Here is a 16836-nt window from a genome sequence, read left to right on the forward strand (position 1 = left end):
GGAATTGCAGTATGTATTTAGTTTGAGAATTTCGATGTGAGCTAGCAACTTTGGTCATCACTAGCTACCACAGCCACAAAGTCATAAACCCCATCTATTTCTAACACTTCTCTTGTTACAATCTGATTTTAAACCACAGGAGGTTGGTGGCACCTTAATTGGGGAGATCGGGCTAGTGGTAATGGCTGGAGCGGAATCAGTGGAATGTTATCAAATACACATGGTATCCATGTATTTGACGCCATTCCACTTGGTCCGTTCCAGCCATTATTATGAACTGTTCCCTCAAGCAGCCTCCACTGTTTTAAACCTAAACCTGACCCTATCCTTAGCCCCACTGCTAACCTTATGCCTAAACCTAACCTTTTCATACATTTTTACGATCTAGGCCATTTTGACTTTGTGGCTGTGGGAACTAGTGGAAACCGGAGAACAGGAAGTGGATTAGCTAAAGGAACTGGTACATAGGCTATAACCACCCCTCCTCTCTAATGAAATACCAACGTGCCAACATACAGTTAACCGACCATGTGACAGAGATAGGTGAGGCAGATTAGGATGCCATGTAGAGACAGGAATAAATTACGTCAGTCTTAAAAGTATTTAATTAAAACGTGTCATATTGTCCGAGAGAAAGTAATGGTGGAACTCTTAAATATGTCAGCAACTATTGTCTCAGCCCTAACTGGGGCTATCGTTTAAAGCCACAATATGTAACTTTTTGGGGTGACCCGACCAAATTCACATAGAAATATGAGTTATGGATCTGTCACTCTCAAGAAGCAGTAGATCTGTTATAAATGCACTATTTCTATGCTTCCCGTTCATAAATCTTGTTTTTGCCTCTTTTATTTTTCGATTTTGTACATAATATAATATTTTTGGTTATTGAAAATATATTTCACAGCGGTTTAGATGGTACAATAAACTGAAAGCACCTGAACTATTAGAATTTTAGCAACAAAATGGCAGGAACATTTCTGCATATTGCACCTTTAAGTTGGGTGCTATAACAGTGATCTATTGGACTACATAGGTACTTCATAGGCACATTCACAATTACTGTATGATGTGAAAACTAAAATATTGCATTCGCATTTGAGAAGTTTCAACAACAAAACAATTCTAAAAAGTTAACTATCCCTTTAACGTGCCCACATTAGACAAGACAGGACAGGAGGAGGCAGGAGAAAACCCCAGCCATGACATTTAGACCTTATATTGGCTTTGGTTGGTGAGTCTCACCAGGGTTGTCTGTGGGTTTGAGGCCTTCTTGGCCCTTAGGTAGGAAGCCCCCGATGGCCCAGTCCAGCATGGGCTTGACTTGGTCTTCTGGCCCCTCTGATTCACACTGAGGGAACGTCTTCTCAGCACGCAGACTTGCCATCTGAGAGAGGGAGGGGGAAAGGGAGGCGGAGAGAAGGAGAGAGGGAAGGGAGGTAGAAGGAGAGGGAGGAGGTTAGGGGAAGATAATAAGAGATGGGAGGGAGAGAGAAAGTGAGAGGAGAGGGGGGAAGAGGGGCAGAGAGAAGAATGGAGCTGAGAAGAGATGACTGTCAGCCTTGTTAAACAAACAGGTGATCAAACAGGCAGGTACTCTATACAGACAGTCAAGCACACGAGAGAGACCAAACAGACCTGGTAGACAGAGACAAGAAGCGGCTTGTGCTTGCCGACAGACAGACAGTCAGTCAGACAGACAGGGACACAGACAGACCGACATCTCACTAGACACACAGGTCTTCCTCTTTCTCGCTCTATCTCACAAAGGCGGACAGATCATCATTAACCAGAGGAAAGAGTCAAACAAACACACAAAAGAACATGACAAGGGGTCGAGAACAAGTAGGGTCGGCCCGCTCATTAGGCAGGATTAGGCAGCATTTTCTGAGCACGGCATTTTCTGAGCTAAACTGGCCAAGAAGCACCTTCAACAACACATAAAACCTCACATAATTATTCTAAAAAACTATGACAATTTCTCTCAACCAGTGGCATATGGTCTTTTTAGGTGAGGGCTGACGCCGCCTTGGGATAAACAGTGCCCACTTTGTCAAAGGCAAGGAAGCAAAATATTTATCTTGTCCATTCCCTGCGTGCTTGCTCCACTGACGTTCCGTCCCAAAAAGCGCTCAAACATAAATCATGTATCAGATATAGCATATGGTAGACAGTAGGCTATGTGGCCTTTTCTGTAGCCTACAGGCTGGAGATAAAATGAAAGACAACGCAAAGAGACGGAAACGTCATGTTTCTCCGATCGAATAGCCTAACCTAAATGGAGGGCTATACGATAAAAAATGCGCTGAGATGTAAACAAACAACATGTCCTAAACACAGGACAGGTGAAATGGACAATCAGGCTACTCACAACTGCTGTCCAGGAGTTTCATCCTGTGGGCTAAATTGTCATGATCAGTGGTTTCAAGTATGTATCCTTATATTTCTGCATTTCTCGCTGTGTAAACACATTGCAAATAGGCTCAGGACGAACTAAGAACAAATTCTTATTTACAATGACAGCCTAGGAACAGTGGGTTAACTGATTAACAGCTCCTCGTATTGAGAGACTGATAAAGGAACTGCAGGGAAAGCAAGGCCCTGTATTGACTTTGTTGTGCAGCTGTCACACCCCCACACAGGCAACCACACTTATATTGGCATGCACACAAGCACACACACACACACACACACACAGGCAATCACACTTATATTGGCATGCACACAAGCACACACACACAGGCAATCACACTTATATTGGCATGCACACAAGCACACACACACACACAGGCAACCACACTTATATTGGCATGCACACAAGCACACACACACACACACACACACACACACACACACACACACACACACACACACACACACACACACACACACACACACACACACACACACACACACACACACACACACACACACACAGGCAATCACACTTATATTGGCATGCACACAAGCACACACACACACACACAGGCAACCACACTTATATTGGCATGCACACAAGCACACACACACACAGGCAACCACACTTATATTGGCATGCACACAAGCACACACACACACAGGCAACCACACTTATATTGGCATGCACACAAGCACACACACACACAGGCAACCACACTTATATTGGCATGCACACAAGCACACACACACACACACAGGCAACCACACTTATATTGGCATGCACACAAGCACACACAGGAAACCACACTTATATTGGCATGCACACAAGCACACACACACACACACCTGACATGAAGGTAGGCACTAGGCAGGTAAGCGTTAAACCACACACATATAGCCTTTCTCACTCTGTCACATTCTTCTTCAACCCCCCTCCTCCTCCTCCTTCTCCCCACCCCCCCTTCCTTACCTCCAGCGCCTGGAAGATGGCCCTGCGGTAGGATGTCAGCTTGGTGTAGGAGGCCTGGTTGAAGAACTTGGGGAAAGCAGTGATGGAGTCCAGCTTGTCAGCAGACACCTGGAGGAAGGATGATGAGTGGAGGTATGGAGGGTTAAACCCTCATTCATTGCTTTACTGTAAAACAAGGTCTGCATTCACATAGGGGGGGGGAATCCCGACACAAGTTAACCGTGGAATTCCCTTTTTTCTCTCTATGCATATTCTGACCCTTATAACGTCAGCATGAGAACGGCATGCTATTCACTCGCTATTCATTTGGGATGTAGATGGAATAAACTAAGGTGTGGCGGAGGTGTTGTCTACGCAGACTCCCTATTCTGACCTTGACTTAATTCCCTAATAATTCCACCACCTTTTTCTCGCGAGGAAACCGTAAATAAGGTCTACCGGTTCCAAGTGGGGGAGAAAAACATCTACACCATTCTCCACGCACTGTCATTTACAACTCGATAAGAGCTCGTGATAATAACTAGGTAAATGATAAGGGAATTCTAATTATAAATGACAATGGTTTTAGATCTATTTGACCTTATGATCGCTGGAGAAAAAATTTAAACTAGTCATATGGCAGCTAACTGAAGAATATCAACATATCAACTTTCCCAAATTAAAGTTTATGAAATGCTGCTGCCATTATGCATCATTTCATTTGTAAAGCCTTTTAACTTGCAGGGATGGGCACTCTCTAATGTCTTAATTATAGGCTACCCCGACTTTCTCTGTTTCCGATTTCTATCATGTTAAATATTAGCCACTATCAGTATCGACTGTCAGCAGGAATAATAACCACAGATATTCAACTGCAATTTACTATTAGTTCCCTTCAGTTGGTATAGCCTACATTATCATTTAATTACATTGTTTCGTTTACCTTCATTTGCTTCCTCTGTAAACGGTTGTGAGGTCGGTTGGACATACTGCCAAATTCTCTAAAATGACGTTGGAGGCAGCTTATGGTAGAGAAATGAACATTCAATTCTCTGGCAAAAGCTCTGGTGGACATTCCTCCAGTCAGCATGCCAATTGCATGCTTTTGTGGCATTGTGTTGTGCTACAAAACTGCACATTTTAAAGTGGCCTTTAATTGTCCCCAGCACAAGGTGCACCCGTGTAATAATCATGCTGTTTAATCAGCTTTTTGATATGCCACACCTGTCAGGTGGATGGATTATCTTGGAAAAGAATAAATGCTCACTAACAGGGATATATAAAACGCTGTCAATCAAGTTAGAGTAGCTAGCTTGTCTAACTATCTTAGCTGGCATGCCTGCTGGTAAGGCTGGTAGACTTTAGAAAAGCAAGAAATAACTAATGAATAAGACTCACGTTCCTTTCCATCTTCTACACAGATTTTAGAAGAGATGCAAAGAAGCATATTTAGTTCCAACAGCTCAAGAGATATGATTAGATATGCAGATTTTTTTTTTTGTCATAGAATTAAGCATAATGATTGTAGCTCTAGACAGCAGGAAAAAGCTGTTTCAGGTGTTTGAAAGATTCTATAACTTAAGAACTAGGGGGTGGGGCATAGCACCCTTCTGGACCACCCCCCAGCCATCCTCACATAGTTTGTGCCCCCTCAAATTCTTGGGGTGCATGATGCCCCTGAGAGCGTGCAAGGTACCCACATCTGCAGAGTGCATTACCCTACTGAATAAGGTAAGTCTGAATACCAAATACTGAGAAAAGGAAAGGCTCCAAGCTTCTTATCTAGGACCAGGTGCCCTGTCCCTATAATGTTATTCATTATGATCTGAAACGGATTCTCGATCAGCAATCCTACTCTGTGTCGCATGAGCCTTATTTACACCTTGCGTTAATACACGACATGACCAAAAGTATGTGGACACCTGCTCATCGAACATCTCATTCCAAAACCATGGGCATTAATATGGAGTTGTTCCCCCCTTTGCTGCAATAATAGTCACCACTCTTCTGTGAAGGCTTTCCACTAGATGTTGGAACATTGCTGCAGGGATTTGCTACCATTCAGCCACGCAGGGATTTGCTACCATTCAGCCACAATAGCATTAGTGAGGTTGGGCGATTAGGCCTGGTTCACAGTCGGCGTTCCAATTCATCCAAAAGGTGTTCAATGGGGTTGAGGTCAGGGTTCTGTGCAGGCCAGTCAAGTTATTCCACACCAATATCGACAAACCATTTCTGTATGAACCTCGCTTTGTGCACGGGGGCATTGTCATGCTGAAACAGGAAAGGGCTTTCCCCAAACTGCTGTCACAAAGTTGGAAGCACAGAATCGTCTAGAATGTATGCTGTAGCATTAAGATCTCTCTTCACTGGTACTAAGGGGCCTAGCCCGAACCACGAAAAACAACCCATGCCATTATTCATCCACCAAACTTTACAGTTTGCATTATGTATTCGAGCAAGTAGGGTACTCCTTGCTTCCGCCAAACCCAGATTCGTCTGTCGGACTGCCAGATGGTGACTCATAATTAATCATTCCAGAGAACGTGTTTCCACTGCTCCAGAGTCCAATGGTAGCGAGCTTTATACTACTTCAGCCGGTGCTTCGCATTGCGCATAGTGATCTTAGGCTTGTGTGCGGCTGCTCAGCCATGGAAACCAATTTCATGAAGCTCCCAACAAACAGTTATTGTGCTGACGATGCTTCAAGAGGCAGTTTGGAACTTGGTAGTGAGTGTTAGAACCGAGCACAGACGATTTTTACGCTTCAGCACTCGGCGGTCCCGTTCTGTGAGCTTGTGTGGCCTATCACTTCGCGGCCGAGCCGTTGTTGCTCATAAACGTTTCCACTTCACAATAACAGCACTTACAGTTGACCGGGGCAGCTCTAGCAGTACAGCAGTTCAGTACAGGCCATTCTACTGCCAATGTTTGTCTATGGAGATTGCATGGCTGTGTGCTCAATTTTATACACCTGTCAGCAACGGGTGTGGCTGAAATAGCCAAATCCACTAAGTTGAAGGGGTGTCCACATAATTTTGTATATATAGTGTATGTGGGTTTTATGTTCAGATCAATATGATTTAATCACTATCTGATTAAGATGATTCAATCACAATCTGATCAAGATGATTCAATCACTATCTGATCAAGATGATTCAATCACAATCTGATCAAGATGATTCAATCACAATCTGATCAAGATGATTCAATCACTATCTGATCAAGATGTGTCGCATCTACACATGGTATTAAAATGTCTATCTTATCCAGCCACTGTGACTGCAGATTTCCTAGTCCCTCCCTGTATGCAATTTTTTGGCATACAGATAATATTTATTTATTTAAAGATAATTATGAAGGCAATGGTGCTACCTGTCAATGATTTTAGAAGCCGGTATAATGATTATTTAAATAGTTTCACAATCTAGATCTGTTTACACTTGATTGATATCCAAATACAATTCGTGCCTAACTATCTCCACAGGGAATGCATCTTTTAATCATCTACACCAGTCTAAAAATGTGGGCACAATCAGAATGTGGACAAGATCAGGACACATGTTAGCACCAGGTATAAACATGGCTTTTGTGCATGCTGGCCCTGATAATACAGCAGACTTTATGACAGACTTACGATAACACCCAAAATGTTTCGCTCGCCCAAAACAATGACGGAGGGTTGTGGAACCCACTTCCTCAATGCTCACCTCAGAGAACTTGCCGTCGCCGAACCACTGCAACCACCTCATGCCATGCGTGGCCTGTCGTTTGCCCGTAGCGCGCCAGGTGACCACGATGCCTGGCCACCAGGAGAACCCCTTAATCTTCCCCCACACGAGCTCCCCAATACCAAAACCCTTATTGTCCTGCGAGGGGAAGAGAGAGAGGGGGGGGGGGGGGGGGGGGGGGGGTTTAGAGGGGTAAAACGGGGTGTGCGTGTGAGACCTGGATTTGTAGTTTGAGACGGGGGAGGTCTTAGCTTCCATGGGACATGTCAGTGAATAGATACACCGCCAGGTGCACATAGTCATAATGGATATACCGCTGCTAGGGGACTGCGGATACGGGTTGGTCTCCAACCACACATTACAAAGACTCAAGTCTTACCATGAGAATGTTACACTTCATTTACTTCATGTGCCACCGACTAACCACACGCCACACAGCTGTGTAGACCTGTGAGGTTGCCGGCATCAAAGGGTGCAGAGATGTACAAACACACACAGTTAGCCATGCTCCACACACACACTCTCTCTGCAGGTGGACAAACAGAAGACGGGATGAGAGACCTCTTTGATCTCCTCCCCTTTCTTTCTCTGTTTCACGTTCACTCCCTCTTCTATTGGCCCTATATTCACTTTTCTTCCATTTCTCCCTTCTCTCACCCCCCTCCCCCGCTCTCCCCTTCTCCCTCCTACCCTCTCCTCGATCCCCGTTCAGTTACCTTGTACTCCGGCTGGCAGGCAATCTCTGTGGCATGGGAGATCAGGGAGGTGGAGGAGTTGGAGGTGCTCTGGGCCGAGTCCTTAGAGTCCTGCTCCAGGAGCTCCAGGGAGGGGCCCTCAGGGACCACGGACACCAGGGGCCCGGGGCCAACACCGCAGGCCAGGCTCTGTGGAGTGAGAGAAAGGGGTAGGGAGGGAGATAGGGAGGGGGAAAGGCAGGCACAATGCATAAAACGTTAGTTGGGGTGTATTGTATTGCATTGGTCATTACAACCTGTCTTACTACAGTGTAAACTACACAATGTTACCAAGTAACTGTTGAACTTGTATGTGTTTTATGTGGTTTAAGTTGGTCCTGATGTTCTCTGCTCTACCCAACCCTATTTCTCAGCGCCATCCGTGTGTGTTTTAGTCCTCCTGACTCAAATGGACTCCCACACCTACACAGCTAATTCAGACCAACACCTTGAAACCTGCTCAAGTGTTCTTTTCTCTTTCCGATTCAAATTAAGATTCTCAGTGGTAACCGAACCAAAGCAACTCTTCATGCAGGTACTGTGACAGAGGGACAGACGGAGAGGGTATGAGAGAGGGGAGGGGGGGGCAAAGAGACAGCGAGGGAGAGCGAGAACGTAAAGAGAGTGAAAGGGAGAAGGAGAGCGCAAGAGGGAGAGAGAGAGAGAGCGAAAGAGAGGGAAAGAAAGAGATCCAGAGAGGCGCCAAACGCTGTCGGCGCCGTCACGAAGCGGAGACGGCGAGGACTTAAGTAAGCACTTCTGGAATCTCATCACGCGGCGGACTGCAGACAATCGTGTTTTAACTGGCTCTCGCTGCAAAGAAGAGGCTTCAGAAAATAAACACTGAGGAAAAAGTGGGTGAGAGAGAAATAATCACCACAGCCTTTCAAACAAAGGCAGCACTTACGGTGTTATGTCTCCAACGATTTGGTTTGGTTTAGCTCTACCTACCCACTCATATCTCCTTTTTGAGCGTCATATCCTGTGTGTGTGTGTGTGTGTGTGTGTGTGTGTGTCTGTTTGACTGTGACAAGTCATGTTGGATGGTGTGTTTCTACAGGTGCTGACTTGTCATGTCTCAGAGAACTGAGAGAATACGCGGAGAGAAACATGTATTGCCTTTTGAGGCCAAGAGTCAGAGAGACTGCCAAAAGCATGACTACCTAGTCATGTCATCGCTAATGGGATTGACACAATGTCTTCTTTTAATGTCAAATAATGTCTCGGGTTGTTGGAACAGAGTAAAACATTTATTAGGGGGTGTCAAATTTGAGTGAATTAAAAAAATGATTGTAAATAATGAACTTTTAATACAAAAGATCAGAGCTGAATATTTTGACAGACTGGATAGGATATGCCCTGGGAGTTATCGTGTCTGTTCATTACGTTGTTGCACATTCAGTCTAGTCTCACCAGAGAGCTGCTGTGGTGCTCCAGCCTGCTCTGGCATCCTCCTCCTCTCTGCTCGCGGCTGCGCGGTTTGTTGTGAGGGGCCAGCAGACCGGCCTGGAAGATGGTCCTGGGAGAAGGTCTCTGTCTCAGGCCCGAGCCCGACTCAGAGGCCCCCACCCCTGCCACCTTGGCCTTCTGCTGTAGAAAAGACACAACACAACCCTTTCACTCAACCAATAGGTACCAAGGGGACCAAGATCTAGGCAAACACAGCGTCAGAGTCGTATTTAATAGGGCAAGTGTTTAAAAAAACACAACAATCTGTGTTCTTATTGGGCAATTTCAGGTATCGCCTCGCCGTTTCAAAACGTTTCTACCAACTGTACACAGCTCAGGTTTCAGCATTACCAGCCGTGCTTGTCTTGGTTCCAGGGTGCAGGAGGAGTGTGAGAAGAGGGTGTCTGGCTACGAGATGATCGTTCAGGTTTCGGTTGATGAGAGATGTGTGGTTATATCAAAGCTGAGTTGATACCAGCAGTGACCCTAACAGTTAGAACCAGTTAGTCCAGCTGTCTGCCAGACAGACAGACAGTTATTTTGGTTTACGGGTCACAGGTATGACAGTGACTGGGGGAGAAAGCTGGAGCAGTGTGTGTGTGTGTGTGTGTGTGTGTGTGTGTGTGTGTGTGTGTGTGTGTGTGTGTGTGTGTGTGTGTGTGTGTGTGTGTGTGTGTGTGTGTGTGTGTGTGTGTGTGTGTGTGTGTGTGTGTGTGTGCACGCATATATCTATATCAGGCAGGGGTCTTCAACCTTTTCTTGACCAGAGTCCCCCTCCCAGGCAAAAAATAATTATAATAATCACAAGTCTTGTCTTATCAGGTGAATGCAAGGAGAAGTAATTCACATTTAAAAAAACAAAAAAACTGATTTGGTAGATAGTTTGTCATTATTTTGAACTCCCCACATTACAATTGGAAGAGTAAGTATAAACTTTAACATGGCCTCTTAGCTAGAAAGGTAATGGGCTCAGGGCATTTTCCCTACGAGCAGATGTTCTAGAAAGCTAAACCAGCAGCCAGCGGCTCTACGCAGCCTATTCCCAGGTGCTTTTTCAAAGCCTTTGTCAGATACGCAAGTGAGTGTAAATGGCTCCAATGAGTGTAATTTGCTCAATATCAGGAGGTGAGAAATAAATAATAATTGGTTAATTCTATTGTTGCTATAGCGATATTCATAACATTGAAATACATTTTTTTTTATGGGGGGGAAAGAAGATATTTGTCCATGCACAAGTGGGTAACCTGTACGAGTATGAGGTGTATAACTAAAATGTGTTTTTTTGCATATGCCAACTCCTCCTGAGACACCCTCAGAGAGTGTGTGTGTGTGTGTGTGTGTGTGTAGTGTGTGTGAAACTCACCTCACTGTAGGTAGAGTCCCAGCTGCACTCCTCCTTTGAGGACCTCTTCCTAGTTCTCTTTCTGCTGCCAGACAACTGATTCACATCTGAGTCTGGAGAGAGGGGTGGGGGGGGGGGGCAAGAGGGAGAGAGAGGGGAGGTGAGAAACTGAGAGAGAGACATCGGATACAAGGTAAGGATGGTGACTTAAGGATATAGGGGGCGCTCTTTTAATTTATGGATAAAAAACGTGCCCGTTTTAAGCGCAATATTTTGTCAGGAAAAGATGCTCGACTATGCATATAATTTACAGCTTTGGAAAGAAAACACTCTGACGTTTCCAAAACTGCAAATATATTATCTGTGAGTGCCACAGAACTCATGCTACAGGCGAAACCAAGATGAAACTTCAAACAGGAAATGAGCAGGATTTTTGAGGCTCTGTTTTCCATTGTCTCCTTATATGGCTGTGAATGTGCCATGAACGAGCCTAAGCTTTCTGCCGTTTGCCCAAGGTGTCTGCAGCATTGTGACGTATTTGTAGGCATATCATTGGAAGATTGGCCATAAGAGACTACATTTACCAGGGGTCCGCCCGGTGTCCTTTGTCTAAATCGGTGCGTAATCTTCAGCTGCAGGCATTTTCCCATGGGATTCAGAGGAGAAAGCACACTTCCACGAACGATATACCATCGAAGAGATATGTGAAAAACACCTTGAGGATTGATTCTAAACAACGTTTACCATGTTTCAGTCGATATTATGGAGTTAATTTGGAAAAAGGTTTGGCGTTTTGATGACTGAATTTTCGTTTTTTTTTGGTAGCCAAACGTGATGTACAAAACGGAGCGATTTCTCCTACACAAAGAATCTTTTTGGACAAACTGAACATTTGCTATCTAACTGAGAGTCTCCTCATTGAAAACATCCGAAGTTCTTCAAAGGTAAATTATTTTATTTGAATGCTTTTCTTGTTTTTGTGAAAATGTTGCCCGCTCAATGCTAACGCTAAATGCTACGCTAGCTATCAATACTGTTACACAAATGCTTGTTTTGCTATGGTTGAAAAGCATATTTTGAAAATCTGAGATGACAGTGTTGTTAACAAAAGGCTATGCTTGAGAGTTAGCATATTTATTTCATTTCATTATCGATTTTCATGAATAGTTAACGTTGTGTTATGCTAATGAGCTTCAGGGAAAATTACACTCCTGGATACAGGTTTTTTTCGTAGCTAAACGTGATGAACAAAACGGAGCGATTTGTCCTAAACAAATAATCGTTTTGGAAAAACTGAACATTTGCTATCTAACTGAGAGTCTCCTCATTGAAAACATCTGAAGTTCTTCAAAGGTAAATTATTTTATTTGAATGCTTTTCTTGTTTTTGTGAAAATGTTGCATGCTGAATGCTACGCTAAATGCTACGCTAGCTATCAATAATCTTACACAAATGCTTGTTTTGCTATGGTTGAAAAGCATATTTTGAAAATCTGAGATGACAGTGTTGTTAACAAAAGGCTAAGCTTGAGAGCTAGCATATTTATTTCATTTCATTTGCGATTTTCATGAATAGCGTTATGCGTTGCGTTATGGTAATGAGCTTGAGGCTGTATTCACGATCCCGGATCCGGGATGGCTAGAATCAAGAGGCTAACCACTAGGCTACCAAAATTACGCTAGGCTACCAAAATTACGCGGACATTTTGTAATGTTTTTTTCCGGTTTGGACTTCGGTGAGGGTTTTTTGGGCTGTTCGGACACACAGCATTCTTTCTGGAGGCAAGACGAAGTTCGGAGCTGAAGTCTACGCCCCTTCAACTGTGTTTGATCAACAGTGGGGATTCTTCAATAAAGTCTTTGTCATTCAATGAGAGACCACCCATTTTCAGACACCAAACGACTTAGTTAGATGTAAAATAAGATCTCTCTGAAAAATTAATGACAGATTTCTTGAGTTATCTTAGATTAATTTGGACTATTTTGAGGAAGTGTATATTGGTTACGGACAAACAAACAGTACAATTGGTGCTTTTTCTTGTTTTTCAAGCAAAGGTCTTTCCAAGGGAGTATGCCAGCATACTCAAACTGAAGCATGCTGACCCCTTTATGAAAACACAGGTTTCAGAGATTGTGTGAGAAGGGTTAGGGTTGAGAGGTGAGAGAACGATGTAACTCAACGCGGTCAGAAGGTGTGATGTGTTAACGAGATCAAAGGCCTGAAGTCAACTGAGAGGGGTGAAAGCTTTCCGAGAATGTCCAGTGTGTGTGTGTGTGTGTGTGTGTGTTCCGGACCTGCAGGTGAGGCAGCATCTCCATTCTGCTTGGGGCTGAACGGGGAGTGAGGTTCGGCCAGGGTGAGCGGGCTGTTCTCATTTGTCATCTCCATGTCACTGTCGTCGGCTGCAGGCATGTCCCCATTCACCTCAGCCTGGGGACGACAGGAGAGGATCTATCAACACACAGCACTCAACAACACTATGGAAAACAGAAGCAACGGTCATCGTTTTTTTTTATTTTTTATTTTTTACAATTCTAATAAATACAACAGTTGGACAATGGATGAAGAAACTCCAAACTTTTTGCATTTTTATAATCCATCAGATATTGACTGAATTGTAGCAGATAAAACATTTTACTGGCATGGACAAATAATGGGGGATTTTGGTGGGAAGGTATTCAATTTATTGTCAAACATGGCCTTTTTATTTTATTTTAGAATGAATTCATATATAAATGTTCATATTGTATCAGGTATTGTTTTATTATGGTGTGTTAAAATAAAGAAAATGATATGTGCCTAATTTGCATAAATACATTGGGCATATTGCATATATGACTAAATTAACATAAAGGGGTGGGGCAGGGCTGAAACCATCAAACACTTGCTCTGTCTACCCTACCTGCACTCACCTGCTCTGTCTACCCTACCTGCTCTGTCCACCCTACCTGCACTCACCTGCTCTGCCTACCCTACCTGCTCTGTCCACCCTACCTGCACTCACCTGCTCTGCCTACCCTATCTGCTCTGTCTACCCTACCTGCACTCACCTGCTCTGTCTACCCTATCTGCTCTGTCTACCCTACCTGCTCTGTCTACCCTACCTGCACTCACCTGCTCTGTCTACCCAACCTGCACTGTCTACCCTACCTGCACTCACCTGCTCTGTCTACCCTATCTGCTCTGTCTACCCTACCTACACTCACCTGCTCTGTCTACCCTACCTGCTCTGTCTACCCTACCTGCACTCACCTGCTCTGTCTACCCTACCTGCACTCACCTGCTCTGTTTACCCTACCTGCACTGTCCACCCTGCCTACACTCACATGCTCTGTCTACACTACCTGCTCTGTCTACCCTACCTGCACTCACCTGCTCTGTCTACCCTACCTGCTCTGTCCACCCTACCTGCACTCACCTGCTCTGTTTACCCTATCTGCACTCACCTGTTCTGTCTACCCTACCTGCACTCACCTGCTCTGTCTACCCAACCTGCACTGTCTACCCTACCTGCGCTCACCTGCTCTGTCTAACCTACCTGCACTCACCTGCTCTGTCTACCCTACATGTACTCACCTGCTCTGTCTACTCACCTGCTCTGTCTACCCTACCTGCACTCACCTGCTCTGTCTACTCACCTGCTCTGTCTACCCTACCTGTACTCACCTGCTCTGTCTACCCTACCTGCACTCACCTGCTCTATCTACCCTACCTGCTCTGTCCACCCTACCTGTACTCACCTGCTCTGTCTACCCTACCTGCACTCACCTGCTCTGTCTACCCTACATCTGCACTAAATTATTATTTTGTTAAACTTTTAAAAAAATGTACACCCATCAAAATAAAGTTATCTTTCTTCTCTATTTGGTGAAGTATGTGTCGAGACGTTGCGTTCAATCCCAGACAAAGCTTTAGCGTTCCTATAGACGCAAAGACAATGTATTCCATTGAGCACATTTCAGCCATTAATAACGGGGTGTGTTTGACAGGTCATTACAAACATTTCCGCGGACGTAATGTTTACGGGTAAAACGACAGGCACAAGCAAAACTGTGTTAGTGTTACTTCATTCAATTCAGCCACAAGAGCATTAGTGAGGTCGGGCACTGATGTTGGGCCATTAGGCCTGGCTCGCAGTCGGCATTCCAATTCATTCCAAAGGTGTTCGATGTGGTTGAAGTCAGGGCTCTGTGCAGGCCAGTCAAGTTCTTCCACACCGATCCCGACAAACAATTTCTGTATGGATCTCGCTTTGTGCACGGGGGCATTGTCATGTTGAAACAGGAAAGGGCCTTCCCCAAACTGTTGTCACAAGGTTGGAATCACATAATCGTCTAGAATGTCATTGTATGCTGTAGCGTTAAGGGGCCTAGCCCCGAACCATGAAAAACAGCCCCAGACCACTATTCCTCCTCCACCAAACGTTACAGTTGACACTATGCATTGGGGCAGGTAGCATTCTCCTGGCATCCTCCAAACCCAGATTCATCTGTCGGATTGCCAGATGGTGAAGCGTGATTCCACACCCCAAAGAACGAGTTTCCACTGCTCCAGAGTCCAAAAATGGCGAGCGTTACACCACTTCAGCTGACGTTTGGCTTTGCGCATAGTGAGCTTAAGCTTCTCGGCCATGGAAACCCATTTCATGAAGCTCCCGACAAACAGTTCTTGTGCTGATGCTGCTTCCAGAAGCAGTTTGGAACTGGGTAGTGAGTGTTGCAACCGAGGACAGATGATTTTTTTATGCGCTACGTGCTTCAGCACTAGGTGCTACCATTTTCTGGTCTTGTGTGGCCTACCTCTTCGTGGCTGAGCCATTTTTGCTCTTAGATGTTTCCAGTTCACAATAACAGCACTTGCAGTTGACCGAGGCAGCTCTAGCAGGGCAGACATTTGGCAGAAAACTGACTTGTTGGAACGGTGGCATCCGATGACGGTGCCACGTTGAAAGTCAATGAGCTCTTCAGTAAGGCCATTCTACTGCCAATGTAGAGATTGGGCATGGAGATTGCATGGCTGTGTGCTCAATCTTATACACCTGCCAGCAATGAGCGTAGCTGAAATAGTCGAATCCACTAATTTGAAGGGGTGTCCACACTATATAGTGTAGCTCCAAATTTGTATTATTTATTTCATACAGTCTCTTTCGCTCATCTTTATTAAGGGTGCCAATAATTATGGACGTGACTGTAGATACAGAGATTATAGAATGGACTGAGAAGAGTGAAAGCATCTATCTGACATCTTTAGATTGTCACACCTCTGTTGCAATGACAGAGGAGGGAGAGAGGAGGGTGAGAGAGGAGGGAGGGAGGAGGGTGAGAGAGGAGGGAGGGAGGAGGGTGAGAGAGGAGGGAGGGAGGAGGGTGAGAGAGGAGGGAGGTAGGAGGGTGAGAGAGGAGGGAGGGAGGGTTAGAGAGGAGGGAGGGAGGAGGGTGAGAGAGGAGGGAGGAGGGTGAGAGAGAAGGGAGGTAGGAGGGTGAGCGAGGAGGGAGGGAGGATGGTGAGAGAGGAGGGAGGAGGGTGAGAGAGGAGGGAGGGTGAGAGAGGAGGGAGGGAGGAGGGTGAGAGAGGAGGGAGGTAGGAGGGTGAGCGAGGAGGGAGGGAGGAGGGTGAGAGAGGAGGGAGGGAGGAAGGTGAGAGAGGAGGGAGGGAGGAGGGTGAGAGAGGAGGGAGGGAGGAGGGTGAGAGAGGAGGAAGGAAGGAGGGTGAGAGAGGAGGGTGAGAGAGGTGGAACGAGGGGTAAGAGAGAGTTAAGGGCCTTCACCAAAGTCAGGCTTCCTCCTCAGGGAGCGTAAGCCCTTGGCCTTGGAACAATGCCGGCAGCTGTGGGTTATCAGGAATCTTCCTCTGGAATGTCAGACTGAGACACGGTACACTTCCCACCACAGCTGTCCTCCGGTGGCACTGTCACTTGCCAAAGCTAACGCAGCCAGCCAGCAGACACAGGCCAAGACACAACCCAACCTAGACCAGGATAGCACAGAGCACAACAGCAGAGCAGTGCAGCAGAGCTGAGTACAGTTCAATACCATACCTAGAGCCCTATAAAATCTGTGTTGCGGAAAACGTGCATGGAATCACGGACTCCAGACAATAAAAAGGAATTTAAAAATATATATATATATTTTTTTTTTACTTTAGTAGGAAATCAACTAAATGTATTGAACTTAATCATTTGGGTGCACACTGCCTGCCATCCAGGACACCTAC

The 16836-nt window shown here is 45.3% G+C and overlaps 1 protein-coding gene across 7 annotated transcripts in view; it reads right to left on the reverse strand.

Annotated features, from left to right (window-relative positions):
- LOC109907852 (DNA (cytosine-5)-methyltransferase 3B) overlaps nt 1–16836 on the reverse strand; it is a 65219-nt gene that overhangs the window by 24154 nt on the left and 24229 nt on the right. For 5 of the 7 annotated variants that reach the window (XM_031794022.1, XM_031794021.1, XM_031794020.1 and 2 more), the window contains exons 3-9: nt 12918–13053; nt 10645–10736; nt 9246–9422; nt 7815–7982; nt 7078–7236; nt 3389–3496; nt 1246–1387 (exon numbers count right to left, since the gene is read on the reverse strand). In XM_031794022.1, the coding sequence (XP_031649882.1) occupies nt 1246–1387; nt 3389–3496; nt 7078–7236; nt 7815–7982; nt 9246–9422; nt 10645–10736; nt 12918–13053 (982 nt within the window). The remainder of the gene's footprint in view (nt 1–1245; nt 1388–3388; nt 3497–7077; nt 7237–7814; nt 7983–9245; nt 9423–10644; nt 10737–12917; nt 13054–16836) is intronic. The other 2 variants (XM_031794023.1, XM_031794024.1) reach the window with 1 other exon arrangement.

This window comes from Oncorhynchus kisutch, linkage group LG17 (genome assembly GCF_002021735.2).
Source record: "Oncorhynchus kisutch isolate 150728-3 linkage group LG17, Okis_V2, whole genome shotgun sequence".
NCBI classification, from domain to species: domain Eukaryota; kingdom Metazoa; phylum Chordata; class Actinopteri; order Salmoniformes; family Salmonidae; genus Oncorhynchus; species Oncorhynchus kisutch.